This window comes from Porites lutea, chromosome 7 (genome assembly GCF_958299795.1).
Source record: "Porites lutea chromosome 7, jaPorLute2.1, whole genome shotgun sequence".
NCBI lineage: Eukaryota > Metazoa > Cnidaria > Anthozoa > Scleractinia > Poritidae > Porites > Porites lutea.
This window is the reverse complement of record NC_133207.1, coordinates 12,315,340-12,330,784: the sequence shown is the minus strand read 5'-3', so window position 1 is coordinate 12,330,784 and position 15,445 is coordinate 12,315,340. Positions and strand designations below refer to the sequence as shown.

Sequence of the window (15,445 nt, the reverse complement as noted above, 5' to 3'; positions counted from 1 at the left end):
CCCCCCCCCACCACCCAGTATGACGAGGAACTGTAACTGATATGGACACACTCACTCACTCATGCCCATGAATGCCTTCAGGCATGTAGGGCAGGAACAAAGGATCACCACTCCTGTCTGTTTTAGGCCAGCTTCTGAATGGTGTGCTGTAGGGTCCTGAGCTCCCCTTCCACAGTCTGACGCCAGGAAAAATATGGACAATATGATGAAATGGTACAGAGATTAATGTTTAAGATAGAAAAACTAAAAACAAAAGGTAACCAAAGGTTCACAGATTTTTGTATTTCTAGTGTAAAGAAAGTTGTAAGAGATTATGATTATTAAAGCTAGCTGTGCCTCCGACTAAGAAATTGCATACCGGGGCCATGTGGCAGCTTCGATTCAATAATAAAATGCAATCATCCCTAGATAGGATAAATTTGGGACCTGGACTAGCAAAGAACAAGACCAAGTGAAAAGAGGTCAAACGAGAAAAAAAAAAGCCAACAAAAAGGGAGATGAAAGCTATAAAACTGGTGCTTAAAGATATTGAATGGCCGGATCAGTTAAGTATATATGAAAAGAATAGGGAACTGCAAGTCAGCCTACCTCTAAAGAAAGGCCCACGTACTTTACATTCAGTGAAATACAAATCTCTCCAAAAGAGGAGATGGAAGTTAATTCACTATTTTTAATAAGGCTACATTATTGCATCGCCAAGACAAAAAAAAATGAATATAAAATTTTTTATGCATCGGGTAAAAATTTACCTTTGTTCAAGTTTATTTTCCTTTTACCCGGGAATGGTTATGCGGTGAATTATTTTTGAGGTTATTTTCAGTTTATTTTATGTTTGCACTTGACGTTTCACTTGTGTCTAGAGTTTTGTTATGATCAGTTCGTAGATCAAGGTTAATCCGTATTTGTATCGACAGGTTTTCAAATTTTATTACCTTTTTAGTAGCTTTTCAACGTAAATGTAATTTTTTATATTTGAGTGTCAGTATTTTGGCGCGCACACACGAAAAAAAAAAAGAAACGCTTGCATTTTTAGAGTCTCGCTGCTCAACTTGTATCCACATAACATTTAGATGTGGGAGAATACGTCCCGCGGCACCTTTAGTCGCCTTTACTCCTGGAGCTAAGGGCACAGCTGCCCGTTCTGCTGTACAAGGGAAGAGATTGGCGATAAGGACAATTGGAGATTTTTAAATTGCAGCATTACCTGAAGAAACAGTTGGATCGTTTCAAGACAAAGCATATTGTGGATCATCAGTCAGTGTCTTACACAAACCTGGTTAAATTCACAATGAAAACAAGTTTGATGGGATATTTCAAATTAACGGATTGTTCCAGTTTAGTTTGCGCCTCCGCCGTTTTCAAATAGACAGTATTCTCCAAGAACTTTTACGGCTACAGGCCGCTAATTCCACCAGCGACGCAGACTAATTACTGATGAATTTTTACCGTGTTAAAATAAAGATTTGAGGTTTGAGATTTGAGATGCGATTCTAGTTTCAGTTCACTTCTTAATTTATTCTGATACGTACACACGCACACACTAAAAAACTAACTTCAAATTCCAAGTCTCACCGCCCAAAAAAATGAAAAATGCTATGCTCTGACTTGTTTTACCAAAAACAGGGAGCTCTTACAGCGCAAACAATGCTTTGCTTCCTTTTCCAACTTTTCTAAAGCTTTTCTTTAAAGAATCAAGATTCTTCTTTGTAAAATAAGATCTTCTCTTTGCCAGGATTTCCTCTTCTAGAGCACGGAACAGTGATTCTACTGGGACACCTGCATTAGAGAAACACCAAGCAGACTCGCAAATACCCTCGCGATTTAACTTGTGTAAGTCATCCGTGGAAAAGGAGTTAACTAAACTTTCGTAGAATTCTGTAGTTCCTCTCTTGGCCTCGATAAAACCTCGCATTAACATACATTTTTGTTTTAAGGAAAACACTGTAACTCCCCGGTGAAGTGACTCCACTTCAATGGCATCAAACATCTTACTCCCATAGTTCCTTGCTCTTCCAAGAGACCATGCAATTTGACATAATTGACCAGTGTCATACTGTTTAACATTCTTCAAACACAGTTCTCTTTCAATTTCTGCAACCAACCTGTCATCGTGTCTCTGGGCAGAAACAAACGCTCGTAGAATATGAACAAGCTCATGATTCTGAAACACATGAGCACCACGTTTTAAAACCTCTTTCTTGACAAAGTCAAACACTTTTGCTTTTGTAGCATTCCTTTTTGCAAAACACCAAACGATTTCTAACAAAGCAGCATTGTCTAATTTTCCAACACCTCTTGAGGTAAGTCCCATGTCCAGCAAATTCAACAGTTCTCTACTTCCCTTTTCTGCCGTTCCGAACGCCCAAAGGATCTGAATGATTTCCTCGTGTTTCATATCAGCTGTTCCTCTTCTCAAAATTTCCTTCTCTACTTGGTGAAATAACTCTTTAGGAAAGAACGTCTTTTTTGCAAACGACCACACAAATGCAGCTAAGCTACCACTGTCAATGCTCACAAAGTCTTTTGAGAGGATTTTATCCAAGAAAATATTCAACAGTTATACCGGACAATTTTCTACCTTGGCATAAGACATCAGAATTCCTGAGAAACCACGATTATCAAAATGTTGAATCTTAACTTGCCCGTTTAAAATTGCATCAAGAATGTTCGAAAAAATGTCTGATGATGTTAAGTTCAGATTTACACATCCATTCACAATCTGACAGATGTTTGCATTGTTAAAGACTTTGATGTCACGTGACAGGATCTCGTTCTGACAAACTAGAACTAATCTGTGATCTTTCTCTTCTAGTTTCCCTAAAGCCCATAACACATTTGCAAGTCCCTGGGCATCACAACTGCTAATGTCCCTTGAAATACTTTCCAGTAGTTTCATGTACATGCTACTTTTCCCCCTCTGTGGCTTCTCTCTTTCTTGTTTCAAGGCTTCCTTTTGTTTTTCACTTCTCTCCGTGACCTTCACAATGTTAACAAGCGCGGTGACTCTGTTTACCATGTTTGAAGAACTCTTAACACTCTCAAACAATTCAAGTTGCTCTTCAACTGTCTTCAGTGATACTATTCTCTTGTTTATTTGAATATCTTCTCTAGATGGCCATGATTGATTCGCCAAAGCAGAATAGTCAACAAATTTTAAGAAGTATACTTCATCCATTTTCCTTGACGGTTTTGTCACAACAAATGACAGCCATGATGTAGTGTACCTGTTATTAAGCCCTGTAAATGTCCAAAATGAAATCTTCTGAATCAGACAAGGGCAGAATCGCAGCAAACGTACACTTGAATAAATAGATGAGATCCCAGTGACTGTGACCATGATAAGCTAAATATCCTTATTCCTACAATAAAACAAAAAGTAACATTTAATATAATTTTGCAGTAATAAGATTCCCTACCCGTAAAACATAGCATGAAAGTATAGCGTAACTTACTTGATGAAAAAGGAAATTCAGGGGCGTAGCTAGGGGGGTCGGTCACACTTTGTCACACTCAAGGTACTTACCAGTTGACATGTCGACATTCACGCCGTGTTGTACTAAAAGTGACATTTTTTTCGGATAAGCAGTGAGCGTGGAGGGAGGGACAGATGCATAGATGAATTAAAATCCACATAACATAAATTACTCTATTTTTAGTCTCAATGCTCATCAGTCGAAATGTCTTTTAGTAAGAGGCGGCGTGGATGTTGAGAGGCAAAGATGTTAACGATCTCATCAATGTGCACAAGCAGCAACACCATCCAGGGGTCGCCAATTTACTATCTTGGTCACGAATTTCTGCGCGCCTTACGTGGCGTGTGTATAAAACGGCCACTGCAGATGTTCGGTCCTACAAATGGATTGTACAACAGAGTACTAAAGTGATGACGTCATAAAAATGAAATTTCTGAAATTATGGGATTTGTCAAGATATTCTGAAAGAACAATGTCCAAGAGGCCTACTTGCCAAAAATGAGCATTTTGGGGCAAATTGTCTCCGAGATCGTAGCCCAGTTATACTCAGAAATCTCCATACAAACCCTTCTAATTTTTTTTTGGGTCAACCCAAAAAAAATTTAGAAGGGTTTGTATGGAGTTTTGTAAGCATAACTGGGCTACGATCTCAGCAACAATTTGCCCCCAAATGCTCATTTTTGGCAAGTAGGCCTCTTGGACATTGTTCTTTCAGAGTATCCTGACAAATCCCATAATTTCGGAAATTTCATTTTTATGACGTCACACTTTAGTACTCTACTGTCGAGCACTGGAAAAGATTTAGTGCGTGTTGATTCTTTGGATTCGCACGTTTTTGCCATCTGGATTATAGAGACATAAAACAATGATCTCACAGACGGGGGCGGGGGGTCCACGGGCATCCCAGGACAAAACCCTAGCTACGCCCCTGAAACTCCAAAAATTATTGTCGTTCTACGCTTAAACTTTTGGGCTTTTGAATACTGTTATATAATAATTAATCATTTTCTGTTTGTTAAAAACTTGCAAAACAAAATAAGTTTTAGTTCTATATCTGTCGGCTGTCGGATATAACTATCCACTGGAGTGTAACCTTATGTGGAAATGCTTGCTGTTGATTCATCTAAAACTTTCTCCAGGACCTTTTTGGTAGGCATACAACATTGCACTCTTGACTTAAGGAAGATGATACCACTGATTTCAAACCAAACAAGCAGGACTTACGTTCTGAATTATTGTCAGGGTTGCAGGATGCAAAGGTGACAATACCATTGAATTCATTTATGTTCAGAAGACAAATTCTGATTGGTCAATCACTCTCAGGGCCTTTAAAACAATAGAGGACAAAAAACTCTTTCCTGGGGAGGTGTGGAGGACTTTGTGTAATGGGCCAAAATCATGGCTAGTTTTGGCATAAATTAAACACTAATGGGTTAGATAAATCAAAGATATAGTATTTGAAAAATACAAGCCTCAAGTCTTTGTTATATTTTCTATTCTGGTCAGTGCAATTTCGGATGTTGTGGTTAATTGCAGCTCTGTTTTAGGCTTGGCTAAATGTCTATATCACTCAGTCTGTAGCATGTAGTCCATGTTTTAGGCTAAGTCTGTTTTGTGCAATCAACTTTTCAGACCTAGTTCTAAGTCTTAGATTTTCAATATTATACGGTGTTAGATTTATTCAAGGTTTTTTATTCAACTAGTTTATAGATTAGCGATGAAGCATTTTATAGATGTTACGGTCATATCAGTGTTATTATAAAATCTAGCTGTTTTCAATTGGTGGCAGCAAGTCATTTATATATTAATACGGCCGTCTAATCCAGCAGCTCTCAAATAAATTACCAAGTAGCTATTTGTAAGGGACCCATACACTGACTTGTACATGTACTTCCTATTCATACTGGATTGTTCCGAAAAATACTGATTAGGGTTCAGGGACCTGTTCCTTGAAAGATGGTTAAGTGAAACACAGGATTATGCCAAATTTTAAGCAAGGTTTCTTGTCTATCTGAACATGTCACTTAAGCATTGCATCTTTACTCAGAGATTCAGTGATGATAACCTAGCATGTTACTCTAAGCAGTGCATAGGAAGTTATCAAAAATTGGAACAAAAGTTTTTATCCTGGATTAGTATTAATCAGCCTTCATGGAACCAGGCCCAGGGGCATAGCTTCTTGTATGCATATGGTAAGCACATGCATATGTGAAAAAATTCAGGGTTAAAAAATACAACTGACAAAAAAAATTTTGATAATGCAAATAAATAAAAGACAATTATTCTAAAAAGCACGCATGGCCTCAATTTCTTTGAGATATACTTTTTCTAAAACATTGAAATGAAACGAGTTTTGGTTTCAGAGAAGTGATGTCATCCATTGGTGAACCGAATCTTAAATGATATGTTTAGTAAAAAGGCAGGAAAATAGTGTTTAGGTGGCAAGATGGATGGTATAAAGCACAAACATGTTGCTTACACCTTGGTCTTTCTTCCCAGCCTACTTGATTACATCCAACTCACAATAATGACTAAACAGTTTAAAACATTCTTTAGGAAGTTTTATATACAGGAAAAATGCTTAGGCCTACAACATACTCACCTCATCTTTAATCAATGCACCTGAGAAAGATTTTGGACTTTAGAGAGGGGCGGGAGGGGGGGGGGGGGGGGGTTGCTGAGGAATTTGGAAAATTGATTTCTGAGAATAGTGATAAAACAGCAGGGTTTATGTTAGCAGGCATAAATATATTTTGGGCCCGACTCATTTTAGCCTGAGCTACTAGACAAGGGTTAAAATGAGCTCTGAGAAGGGCACAAAACACATTGATGCCCAAGAACATAAACTATTTACTATTTACTATTTTGGAAGGATTTGAGAAAATAAAGACTGCAAAAACTGACAACAAAGGCAGTCTGAATCATATCACGCAAGCATTTACATGCCGCTTTTATTTTTGCCCAAAACTGGCTATAAATTACAATATTGTGCCATTTGAGTTTTTAAACATTATATAAATACATGAAAGCTTATTTGTAAGAGTTAAAATTAAATGTACATGTGTACAAATATTAACCCTGGTTAAACAAACAGTTTGGCATAATTGATTGAACCCTAGTGCTTTTGGCTTGAGGCTGCAAAACTTACATGCACTTCATCACTGACTATGGAGCTACTACAAACATTATTTACATGATAAGCTTCTCTACCTTTTGTAGATTATCTTCCTCTAGCCATAGTTAATAGAGGGAATGGTTATGAAACCCGACAAAGTTCTTTGTTGTATGTTTTTGTTCTCTTTTTTGGCCTTGACCCTGCACAAAACACAATAGTTGTTTACTCCGTACTGAGGAACTAACCAATAGAAACGTGCTGGTTACGTAATTCATGCATAACGTATGAACGCAAAACAAAAGATTGTGCAGGGTCATGGACCTTCTAACATAAATCTTAGCATCTTTGTTTGCTCCTTTGATGTTTGCCGGGCTTCATAACCAGTCACCTCCATTAACTATGCTCTAGCTAAGGAGACTAAGAATTTTCGAATTGTTCGTTGTTTCAAGGATTTGAGCTTTGAAAATGGCAGCATGATTTCTTTGACAAATGATGCAAGAAAACGAGGGCGTGAACATTGCAACGGTTCTCGAGTTTGATTGCCTGCATATATCACATAACTGATCCTCTCTTTTCATTGGTTTATTTCAGCAGGCATAAAATATTTTTTACTTTTGGCTCTTGTCTTCTGCAGGACTAGTAGGATTAAAATTTAACGGTCCTTCAGCAAAACTACTGATCACTCTCATCATTTTCAATTTTTTTTTAATGTTTGCTATTTGTGTCTGCAAGTTAATATATGAAACTGCACTCAAATAAATGCAACAATAGTATTTATTTATTTACTTGGACATGGCTGCCAAAACAAGTGTCTTACAGTATGTCCTTTACTGGCCTTATGTGCTTTCAATTCAGGTTGTCTGTTTGCAAATTATTCGTTCCAATCCTCAGGGAGTATTGCACGTTTTTCCTATTCGGGAATTCTCTACAAAATGCGCAGAACATTTTGATTTCCTTTCCATCAAGCCGCAGTCATTTGTATTTATCCTTCCATGCCTCCTGGTATTTGCGTGTTTTTTTGGTCAAAGCAGGTGTTTCAGATCCAGTGTTAATTTCTTTGATATGATGATTGCTTTCCTCCAAAGAAAGAGTACAGTGAGCCTTGCACTTGCTTCCATTTCGACATACTTTGGCTTATGTTTTATTTCACCAAAGGAAAATACATTTGGACCATCGAAACCAAAAGCTGCCACCTCCTATCCCACAGTGCATTTTGTTTCACGCAGAACCCAGACTTTTACTCCGCAAGAGAATGCCCAGGGCTTTTTGCCTGTTTGTTTTTGAAACGTTTGCCTTTGGCAATTCTTTTTTGTTTCAAGGCTTCAGCACTTTTTGGTACGATACAAAAAACAACAAAAAAGAACATGTACATTATGTATTTCTCAGAGAGTGATTACTTAATTCGTCTAGAGGACTAGTGGGGAAGAAAACTACTCGTTTTTGGAATTTTTTACTGGTTTGGGATGAGTGGACGACCCTTAAGTACAGGTTCTGTCATGCTGCTCTAAATTTATTTTCCTTAAAACTTTAAGAGACCTAGACTTTCATGACCATTTGTTGAGCAGAAATTTCAAGAGAAAACAGAACCAAACCAACCCATAAAATGTGGCCACAAATTTACGTCTGTGGAAAGAATCCTGTATGAATAGCAAATACAGGGCTTGCAAATTGTATTGATGACTGTAGTCAGTGTGACTTCTGCTTCACAAATTTTGGAGTCAATTATCACAACAAAATGGCCATTTTCAGACTTTCCAGTATGTGTTCCTGGCACGTTTACACTATCGTGAGGGATACACGAAGTAGCTATGACGGTCTGCTGACCTGGAAAACTCAAATCCATGATGGTGCTCTTCAGTAAACTTTGATCCTAATTTACCCTCTTCCTGTTTTGTCGTGCAGTAAAATTCTTTAATTTCAATGACTTAATTAAGGTTTGCAACGTTTACAATTACCATAAATTGTATTTGTTGCAAAAAAGGTAAGGACAAAACTGTCTTTCTTACCGAAAATCTTTGGAGTCGAAGTGGCTCCCTGATTGTTACTGAAATTTTCTGGAGTTGAAGTGACTCCCTCCATAACCTCGGCAGAGTCATCTGAACAATTTTGGCGTAAAATACGCCAAATTTGGCGTATTTGCGAACCCTGGCAAATACAAGTCAGTGCATGGGTCTTGCACGAATAGCCACTGGGAATTAATCATTATGCTGTTCTGTTTGACCAGCCTTTCAGTCGTTCACCCTCAGAAACTTCCTTCGGTCATTCGACCTCTACTGACCAAAAACTTTTACAGTCAGTCCTGCCAACTTTTCACAATATCCGTTTGAACCTCTTGTCAACCCGTTTCTCAACCATTCAATTGCTAGTTCAGACGTTAGGAACGTTTTTAAGTGAGATAGAGGTCACAGTTTTCACCAGATTTTCGTTCTTGAAACATCATACCAGACACCCAATATGAATATATATCTCCCTGGGGAATCCTGCCTGTGGCTAGGCCACAAACTTTGATTCCGTTTAATTCCGTTCCCGAACGGTTTTGGCCAGTATACAGTAAGCTTAACTCATGAGTTAATTTGACACCAAGCAATACTCTTAAGACAGCCAACGTGGACACTGCGAAACCCTCGGTTCGATCGGTTACCGGTCGTTTCATTGGCTCAAAATATGTTTGTTGTTCACGCGCAAACTATACTTGAAGTGAAAGAAATTTTTGTGCACTTTCACTGCTTGAGTTGGTATCGAAAGGACTTTGTATCGAAACATCCGGTTTCCGCTCGATCTCGCCAAAGGGGCACAGATATTCAGTTTTATAACAACTCTTACCTTAGGATTATTTGTAGAAACACAGTTTGAAAAGTGTTCTGACAGTTCAATCAAGTCAATAAAGGTATTCGAGCTTGTGATTCTCCGACCGACCGCCATCTTAGAACTTTGCTGAGCAACCGCTCCTTTGACAACTTGCCAGGGTGTCCAGGGTGTCCTCCTTGCCCTCGCCAAGGAATTGCAGTCTATAAAGTTAGACCATGCTGATATACATTTTTGTTTTGATTTCTTTTTCTTTTGAGTGTATTTTCCATTTGATTTAAGTTCAATTAATTTTTCAATTTCTTTTGATTGATTTTAAATTTTTGGCAGTTCAATTTCATTTCGCTATGGCAATCCTAGGCTACTATACCCTATCTAGGGGGTAAAGATAGGTAGGGTTACCCTGTTAACAAGCGAGCCTACCTTTTATGCTTGATTGATGGCTCTCCATGTGTTACCACACAAAGGTGTCGACCGAAATTATCCCGCAAACGGAGCTGGAACAAAACAACTTTTCACTGAGTTAGTCTCAAAATCTCCTTTTTTTTACACTAAAAAGATGGGGGATAAATTGACCACAGTAGTGGGGTTGGAAAAAAAATTTTTCAAACTACCGGTAAGTCATTATTCCCACTTTTTCTAGTATGCAGCATTAAAAGTGTAGTAGTGAGTGCCAGGAATGAATTGAAAATGATTCCAATAATGCAATTCATTTCCATGTAAAAAGAAAGGGCTTAGAGTGCCCGTTAGAGTGTAACCAGTTCGACCTTCGCTTATTTGAAACTCATGTCTAAGGCGTGCTAATCTTAATTTTATTGTGGCTATCGAAACAACAAATTTGACGAGTCAGTGACCGCCTGACAAAAAAGATAAACTATTTGTGGTTGTTAAATCGATAACTGTTTTTTTTTTTTTTCGATCGACAGGAAATGACGAAGGAAAAGATGTTCAGATCCTTGTTTCTCCTTCCAGTTTTTCTCCTGCTGTTCACTGTTTTCATAGCTGGCGCACAAGGTAAGTCGCTTTCAGACAATGCAGTTGACGAATTATTCCTGCTCGCAAATGTTGCTTATTCCATTACTCCTGGAGTAATTATTATTGCTCCGTTTAAAAACATCTTATTCCAAACAGTACGATTTCTTGACCAATTTCAGAAACAGTACACTCTTTCGGCAAACTTTAGCTTTCCCCGGGTTAACGAAAATTTCTGGACTCGGGCAACTGATTTAAACTAAGATTATGTTAACCTATATGACGATAATCCGTGATTAGATTATGGTCACACTTTGCCACTTTTCACGACACTTTTAAAGGGACGGTCCACAGGGAAACCGATAGGGGATAAGTATGCACGATATTTTTTTTTGTGTTGACCAATTTGACGATAATCCGTGATTGGATTATATATGGTTAACTTTCGAACTACAGCTGGGTGAAGTCTTAGTCAGTTTAGTTGTTCGTGAATTAAAATTTTCTGTAACTGACTGTTCAATACCGAATAAAAAATTTTCCCAAAAAGGAAGATGTTAGGATCCGGAGAGTGTAACAGCCACTCATTCATGATCTTTTCTGAAGGAAATCGTTATTCCATTATTCCTACCCCAAAAAGGTGATTCAGTTATTCTGTTATTCTAGCTACAAGTAAACCAAGATGCACCCACTTTTGAATTTTTTTCCTAAATTGGCGACTTCCCATTATAAATAATGCGATCACGCTTCAAATGAATTTTGAATTTTTCAATTCTACGAAATCTACGCTGTCAATTGTCATTCAATAGTTTGTTCGCGTACGTCGTTCTCGGATAAATAGGCTCTTGCAGCAAGGTCGACCGAACACTATCTAATGAACCGCTGTTTTTTTGCGATAATGCATTTCTGATCAACTTGAAAATCGAATTTTTCACAGTTTTCGATGAAGGAACGCCTTAAGTTCCCTTTACTTCGTGGACTTTGCACTGACTCCTCCGTTCCACCAACCTTGTCGAACAATTCATGACATGGTGTAAAGGGTAAGAACAATGTGCCTTGCAATCCAATAAAATATAGAGATCTTATCTTCAAAAGGAAAGGCAAGAGCTTTTTCTATAGCCCCGCATCTGACATTCCTAGATGTAGTAGCTTGTTCTACTGGCCCCGGTTGTTCAAACGTTGGATAGCGCTATCCAGCGGATAAGTATTACGGAAATCAATTACGCTATCCGCTGGATAGTGATTTATCCGGTGGACAGCGCTATCCGACGTTTGAACAACCGGGGCCTGGTTGTTACGTTCCAGAGAGTGATTGTAAGTTTAGGGCGCATGGTAATCATAAATTAATTAAAGCTAACAAATGTCCTACATGTTCTTAGGACCCTTATTCACAAGCAAAAATAGATCACTTGTTCACATTCCTAGTTTTGCCGCATTTTATCTATGGTTTACCCGTTTATGGAGCATGTGAACCTGATCTTAATATTATACAGACTTTGCTAAATAGATGTCATAAGGGCCATTTTATTTCTTTCCCTGTTTCAATTTAGGATCACTTAGAGAAGTAAGTCTGTCCCTAAAGGTCCCAAAGGAGTCCTCACGTTTGAGTCCCTAAATAGACAAAATTTTTCCTAATAGTCCAACTGTTCCCAACAAAGCCGCTTTCTGGATCACTTCAAGTCTGATGGTAACTTTAAGCTTTCCCGTGTATTTCCCAAACATAACGGATACAGCTCTCAATGCTCCAACACAATTGGCCCAACCGTCACTTTCTTCAGCTTCAACAACTTTCCTATTTCTTTTCAAAGAAATTGGTACTTCTCTATCTTCTCCAGTTCTTTGTCTTCTACTCGTGTATCTCCAGGGATAGCGATGTTTATGATCTTAGCCACTTTTGTCTGCATATCAACGAAGATGATGTCCGGTCTTCTAGCTTCAACCATCCTATCACACTGTACACTGAAATCCCACAGAACTTGTGTTTTCTACCACTTGCTCTGGAGTGTGTTTGTACCACTGATATGCCCATTCCAGTTCGGCCTTCCCACACAGTTGCAATGCACATACCGCGCCACGCTGTCATGTCGCCTCTTGTAATCAAACATTGGGCTAACATGCTGCATTCACTTTCTCTCTGCACATCCTACACATAGGTGATTCTAAGGGTTTTGTCAATGTAAAACTTGATATAGTTAGTTATTAAAGCTTGTTCTTGTGAGTACAGATAAAAGCTTCTGTACATCCCTTGAGGTCCCCCTTCCGCAACCAATCAGGGGCGTAGTGTCCTTTACGCAGATACGTTGTAAGTAAAAGCCATTTGAAGAACAGTTTGAGTAGTGGAATGTGATTAATGCGCAACATTCTTGAAATGTTTGCCTTCAGGCGATCCTACAATCCATTGCGTATTCATGAAAAACGGAGGGGGACTGGGGAAATTAAGGCCAACACAGCTTTTAGCGTTCAACAAACGTGCGAGGCCACAAAGAATCGACCCTGACTGATTATCATTCCTTTCAGAATTAATCTGGAAAGTTTTCCCATTCAAAAGCTATTCATTTTTGTAGTTTTCTCTCTCTCTTATAATGCTGAAAAGTCTATCAAAGACTGCTCAACTAGGAACTGCCCTTTAGCGAGAGATTACAAGACGGCTGCACCGCTGGTCAATCAGGTTACCTGATGATCCCCTTCCAGAGACTCTGGTGGAAGCACTTGATCAAACCAATGCCACTTTCTATCCAGTAAGACACTTCTTACTTACGCTATTTCGGCGTGCGTTGCTAAGTGCAGTTTCAGCTCGATGAAAAGAATAAAGACTTCACTATACGTAATACGATGACAGATGAGCGACTTTCATCCTTGGCGATTTTACATTATACATCAACACAAAGATGTTTATGCTGATAACGTCACTAAATTTGCGCAACAAAAGGGGAAGCGCGTCTTTTTGTGCTTGTAAACATTCAAGTACCAGCTCAAAGAAGAACGTTTCAGAGCTTTTTTTTAAATATCACGTTAAGATAAGATAAGATAAGATGCTTTATTTTAAGTGGCGCATACTCTTAGCTACATGGGTTGGTTAAAAAAGAGAACTTGACCAGCTAAATTCACGGGTATGCCACTGTAAATGAAACATTATGGAAATAAAAATGATTAAAACACTATGAAAGCTATTTACAATTAAAGTTAAGTTATCAAACATAAAATGCTTTTAAATTGATTATTTACTAAATTGATTAAAAAGGCGATTCGTCGATACTAAAATTCTATTGTACACAAACCTGTAAACTGCCGAAATATGTATTAAAGGAAAGCAAAAACGTTATTTTGCGAAGTTTTTGAGACCATATGGACCCGTGTGCGTACTTGCCAAAAAGGTCACTCTGCGCCCCTGCCAATGCCATGTTTTCTCCCAATTCCCAATATGTCGCTAACATATTGCTAATACATTGGCTTTTCTTTCCATTTGTTTTCCATTTATTTCTTTTCTCTCTTCCGTCCCTTGGACCCTTTGCCTCCATTCTATTTTCACTGTTCCTTCTACTTTCCTGAGCAACACCCCCTCAGAATTCCTTACATACCAACTTTATTATTATAATTAATTATCATCATCATCATCATCATCATCATCATCATCATTATTATTCTCCACTCATTTTTTCATGTTACATGTAAAATTACCCTGGCGTTACTCTTGGCGTAGAGAAAAACTTTAGGGAAATGCGAATTAAACTCACAAACAATTTACAAGCAACAAATTCTGGTAAAAAAAACCCTTTAAAATTGTCAAACTAATGCAGAACATTAAGGATGTAAACGAAAAGGGGTTTACAAACTTGAGACTTCGATGTGGTGCAGATTTGTATTCATACAACTACCCTGCGGTCAACTTCACTTGGTTTCTTGGTAATCTGACGACCATTGTCGACGACTGTCTGAAACACAAGGTTATTCCGATAATCTCATGGATTCATCACGAGGCAGAGGTCTGTGCAGCTGAAAACGACTACATGGCTTATGTAAATTGGTGGACGGCAGTGGCACAGCAGTTAAAAGACAGGGACTTTAAACTGAGTTTTAATCTCTTTACAGAGCTTGGAATAGGCACTTGTCCGAAAACTAACAACAGTGACGAGAGCCTTCGCAAAAGGAACGACAAATACACCCGATGGACTAAAGATGCGATATATGCGATCCGTCAGGCGGGTGGCAAGAATGCTAAGCGAATACTGATTCTGGGGTCGCCGGGAAAAACAGCTAAGAACTTGAATGAAATCGACCAATCAATTTATGAACATGACAAGTATCTGATGGCTGAGTGGCACATTTATGCCTCAGGGCCGAACAAAGAGCCTGGTTCACAGAAATTCTGGACTGGAGATGAAACAGCCCAAGATAGCAAGAAAGGCGCTACAGGTCAAGACAATTTAAGAAAGCAATCAACTACGCAACTGAATTCCAAAAAAATGCAAATAATGGTCTGCTGACGTATCTTGGTGCGTGGATGCCACAAGATAACCAATACGGAAAAATAACGCAAGAAGAAGCCATTAACTTTGCCCGCTTCTTTGTAACTGAGCTGGGCAATGTAGGCATACCATGGTCGATGAACGTTTTGGATCGTTACTATGACACCGAAGAAAGCAGATGGCTGACAGAGAAACAGAACATTTCAGGTCAAATTTTAAATATGTACAGGGTGTTGGAGAAAATTATTGAAGTAATGCCAAAAAGGTTAACTTAAGCTAGGCCGTTTAACGCTTAAAGTAACTGAGAACGTTTACGTAACTTTTTGTCTTGAGGGTTGTCGGCATTTTATGTTCAGTTTTCCCACGATATTCAGTTTCTAGATTAGCCTGTATCTTCTTATCCACTAATTGCGAACTAGAGTTTTCATACAATTTAAGTAGGGAGACAAAAAATAGATCATACCCATTTCGAAGTGTGATAATAAACTGGAGACTGCCGATTGCAGCAAACTTGACTGTGGCTTAAGACTATAGGAAGGGAATAATCCGAACTTCTTATTGAAGGAGTCATACTTTAGATTGAAAGCACTTGAATTTCATTAATTGGTTCGGTACTA

General features: G+C 38.5%; 1 protein-coding gene and 1 pseudogene across 1 annotated transcript; one reads left to right on the top strand and one right to left on the bottom strand.

Moving 5' to 3' along the window:
• Window positions 1–1,494: 1,494 nt before the first annotated feature.
• Window positions 1,495–9,492, bottom strand: LOC140943020 (uncharacterized). The gene is made up of 2 exons (XM_073392051.1): window positions 9,412–9,492; window positions 1,495–3,359 (listed from the first exon to the last, which is right to left on the bottom strand). The coding sequence occupies exon 2, from the start codon at window positions 2,393–2,395 to the stop codon at window positions 1,631–1,633; it is 765 nt and encodes a 254-aa protein (XP_073248152.1). The 5' UTR covers window positions 2,396–3,359; window positions 9,412–9,492; the 3' UTR covers window positions 1,495–1,630.
• Window positions 9,493–10,246: 754 nt separating this feature from the next.
• LOC140944453 (uncharacterized) lies at window positions 10,247–15,433 on the top strand (annotated as a pseudogene).
• The last annotated feature ends 12 nt before the right edge of the window (window positions 15,434–15,445 follow it).